Here is a 4496-nt window from a genome sequence, read left to right on the forward strand (position 1 = left end):
TATCATCATCATCTTCTTCTTCATCATCATCATCAAGACATGACCATCATCATCTTCATCACCATCATCATCATCAAGACATGACCATTATCATCTTCCTCACCATTATCATCATCACCACCATCACGATCATCATTATCGTCATTACCATCACGATCATCATCATCCTCATCACCAGGGCACCCCCATCATCATCATCATTTCCACACCAGGACACCACCATCATCATCATCATCTTCATCACCATTGCGATTAAAATTAATTTCGCTAAATGTAATTCTTCTAACTGAAAATGGAAGCAGAGCCAAGACAAAACGGACCAACTGAATGACTTCCTGACCACCTACACACTCGTCTCCCTGCCCCACCTACCCGATTCTATCACCAGGGGACGACTCAAGTTCAACCCCAACAGCCTCTACATGGAGAGTCACTGGACGGACATTGTTGTTGGTCATGAGAAGTTTAACAAGAGGGAGCGCGATCAGCAGGAAGTTATATGGGAGATGTTGACGACCGAGGTAGAGTATATCCGCAAGCTCAAAGTCATCATTGATGTTAGTTGGGTTTGGGGGGGGGTTTTGGGGAGTTTTTTGGAATTATTTAGTCATTTATCGGTTGAGTTGTTTCGTCATTCGTTCATTCATTCGTTCATTCATTCAATTAATCTTTTATTTATTTCTTCACTGATTCATTTCTTCGTTCATTCATTCACTCATTCGTTTATTCATTCTTTCATTCCTTCATTCATCTATTCATTCATGAAACTTGTACGTACAGCTTTTTTACAGCTGTCTGATACACTTGCAGTCCAACCAACTTCTCACTGAGGTTTGTTCATTATCTTAATTTAAATTAAATTTAGTTTGAGTAAAATTTACTTCAGTACAATTTATCAAAATTTATTTCAATTTTAATTCTTTCTTAAATTCGGTTTATTCTTATTTTCACGCCGCACACACACACACACACACACACCGCACACGCACACACACACACGCACGTACACACACATACACGCGACTACATAGTCACCAGCAAACAAAAGCTTGTTACGAGGGAATTAATTAGATTGCAGCAATGCGATACAACACGAACCAACTAACTCACTAAATGTAATGTAAATACCATACACAAGAAACTCATAAAGACGTACAATTACAAAGAAAGTACATTAAAAACCAACATGTACACTAAGTGCAGATGTAGTACTCTAGTACTAGAATACTGCTTGACTGACCTGATGTTACATTTGAAAGGAAGCTTATATAAGTAAAATTAATAGCCTCTGGCAAGAGTTGTTGGTTCGTTGAATCCAGTTAATAAGCACTGCAATCTTACTTACGTAAGTACATAAGTAGAACTTGTCGGATCAAATACTGTAGCAAGTACTCGTCGAATCGAATGCTTCTGTGTGGTTCGATGCTTTTGTAAGTACTTTGGTGGACATACCTGATTATGAAATATTCTAGCTACTTATAATAACATTTTGTTATTTTCATCTGCAACATCATTGTAAGTAGATTTTAACATTGATGTAGCAGAAGACACACAACACCACACCAACCACACCAACCACCCACACGATCCGACACCGCACGGCTCAAACACGAAGCGAATACTCGACCGACAGATTGAAATTGACAAAGTTTTCAGCAACATTTACGAGGTCTTCAACGCCACGAACCATTTCTGGAGTTGTCACATGATCCAACTGCTGAAGGATAGTCGACAAAAACGGGAGCAACTCAATTTCTGCCTACTCAAATCCGGATTTGGAATCGTTAGTTGTTTTTGGCGTCGTGTCGAGTGTGTGTAGTGTGTGTGTGTGTTTGTGGTATGCAAGGTTTGTATGTAGTCTTTCTCTCTCTCTCTCTCTCTCTCTCTCTCTCTCACTTTCTCTCTTTCTCTCTTTGTGTGTGTATGTACGTGTGTATGTGTGAGAGGGAGATATGTGTTTTGTGGGAAATGTTGTGTTTAATATGAAAAGCGTGTGTGAATATTTTGTTTTTCTTCTGTCAGCATTTAGCGCTTCGGTTGATATGGTTTAAATTTAGTCTTGTAACTAGAAGATTGACTGATTTATCAATTGAATGATTGATTGATCGATTTGGTGAATGATTGATTGGTTGAATGATTGATTGAATGATTGATTGAATTATTTATTATTGATTGACCGAGTGATGAACGTTCATGTCATTTTTTAGTTTAATGTGTATGTTAAGAACGATAACGCATTTTTAAATGTTTTCTGATCCAATTTTTTTTCACTTTAAAAAATTTACTGATCTTTTTACCGATTGCCTACCTAACACATACTCACTCACTCACTCACTCACTCACTCACTCACTCACTCACTCACTCACTCACTCACTCACTCACTCACTCACTCACTCACTCACTCACTCACTCACTCACTCACTCACTCACTCACTCACTCACTCACTCACTCATTTGCCTAGCCAGCCAGCATTAACACGGGACATCTTAATTATTTAATATCCACCGTGGCGCAACTGAAGTTATGCCCTTCTAAGCAGAGACATCTCTACCTAATGAGAATAAATGATGGCAGTTTTGTCGTCAGCATCATTTCCATAATAATAATAATAAATCATACGCTTTTTCTCCTCCTCCTCTCTCTCCTCCTCCTCTCTCTCTCTCTTTCTTTTTTTCATATTTTTCTTTCCTTCATTCTCCATGCATTTTCAACAAACGCTCTTCTGTGTACTTAAAGAGTTCTTAATGAAGGCACAAATGCTTCTTGTACAACTCTTTCACTCTAACACACTTGTTCTTTTCACATGTAACTTCTCTACGCTGTGCTTCTGTATATGCAGTCTAGTAGATTTATGGATTAGTAGAGAAGAAATCGAGTAGAATTAGTGACTACATAGCCGTGTAAATAAGTGATCATTTAAAGCTATGAAATGATTTGTCAATATATAATCAAGTTAAAAAACAAGATTCCTCCTTAAAAACGATGCTATTTGTACTTTTGCGACTACTACTGCTGCTACTACTGCTACTTTAGTTGCTGTTACTACTACTACTGCTTCTACTACTACTACTACTACTATTGCTGCTGCTGCTACTACTACTACTACTGCTGCTACTACTACAACTACTACTACAACAACAATAACAACTTCTACTACTACTACTGTTTAGTATGCTCCTAGTACTTTTTATTGAAAGTACACAAATAATAATTATTGTTATTGCTATAAGGATCATCGACTAGTGAATTATTATTATTATTATTGTTATTATTATTGTTATTATTATTATTATTAATATTATTTTTATTATTATTATTATTAGTTTGACACCATCTTCAAACCGTACATCGAGTATTGCTTGGATCAAGAGAAATGTAGGGACTATTTGAAGACAAAAATGAAAGAGAACGAGCTATTTCGTACTTTCATTACGGTATGTCGGCGTATCTTTGTTTGTTCGTTCGTTCATTTGTTTGTTCGTTTGTTTGTTTTTATAAATGTCATTAAAAAGATCATTATCATCATCATAATCATCATTCTTGCACTGTCATCCGGTCATTTTAATTCTACGTGATTTTATTTAATTTGGTCATTGTTGTCCATCATTAACGTTGCAGAGCAATCATCATTGAATAAACTCGTCAGAACCACAATTACGCGCCATATAAATTATGTAAATGCAATTTAAAATACATTTATACACGCACACACATACACGCACACATACACGCACACACACGCGCGCACGCACACACAGTGGGCCGAAAGCCAGCCCCAGTGTAGCAGGCTAACCTTGAACGATCTCATTAGCAAGCCCTTTCAGAGAATCACCCGCTATGCCCTGCTGCTTGGAGCCCTCAAAAAAACTTTGGAAAAGATGGAGAGGAACGCAGACGTGAAGCAGAAAATTGAGGATATCACGAAAATGGTTGGCTTGTGTTTTTTTGTTGTTGTGGTTGTTGGGGGGGGGTGTGGATTTCTAATTGGGTCAAGTTGTCGTACGGCTAATTAGGCCAGGTTATCGTTGGGTCAATAAGGTCATACTGTCGTGGTGTTAAAAGTTCAAATCGTGGTTCGAGAAGTTTTGTTGATGTTATTGAATTGGAGGTCGTTATGCTGAGTTAGAGGTTTATTTTTACGAGATGTTTGTTGTATGTACGTGTATTTATGCGTGTGTGTATGCGTATTTATACATGTATGTATGTATATATGTATGTATGTGTGTGTATATATATATACACGTTTATTTATATTTGGTACACATATCAATTTATTATCGCTTAGATATTACGTGTTTATAGAAATTGCTTTGGGAAAGTTGTTAATAATAATAATAACAATAACAATAAAAGATAAATTTATTGAAAATATGTTTTTTTGTAATTATTTTGTTATTATTTTTTATATTATTTTTTTTTAAGAAAAAGTTATTTTTTCACTTATGATTGTTAGGAATGTTGTGTATGTATAGTAGAGAGAGCAGAAATGACGCC

General features: G+C 36.4%; 1 protein-coding gene across 1 annotated transcript in view; it reads left to right on the forward strand.

Annotated features, from left to right (window-relative positions):
- Window positions 1-4496, forward strand: part of HELRODRAFT_181074 (hypothetical protein) — a gene marked incomplete at both ends in the record, with an annotated part of 12801 nt that overhangs the window by 6003 nt on the left and 2302 nt on the right. The window contains 6 exons of the mRNA XM_009030350.1: window positions 303-557; window positions 781-831; window positions 1634-1783; window positions 2464-2583; window positions 3326-3436; window positions 3827-3972. Of these exons, the coding sequence (XP_009028598.1) occupies window positions 303-557; window positions 781-831; window positions 1634-1783; window positions 2464-2583; window positions 3326-3436; window positions 3827-3972 (833 nt within the window). The remainder of the gene's footprint in view (window positions 1-302; window positions 558-780; window positions 832-1633; window positions 1784-2463; window positions 2584-3325; window positions 3437-3826; window positions 3973-4496) is intronic.

This window comes from Helobdella robusta (assembly GCF_000326865.2).
Source record: "Helobdella robusta unplaced genomic scaffold HELROscaffold_67, whole genome shotgun sequence".
Classification (NCBI taxonomy): Eukaryota; Metazoa; Annelida; class Clitellata; order Rhynchobdellida; family Glossiphoniidae; genus Helobdella; species Helobdella robusta.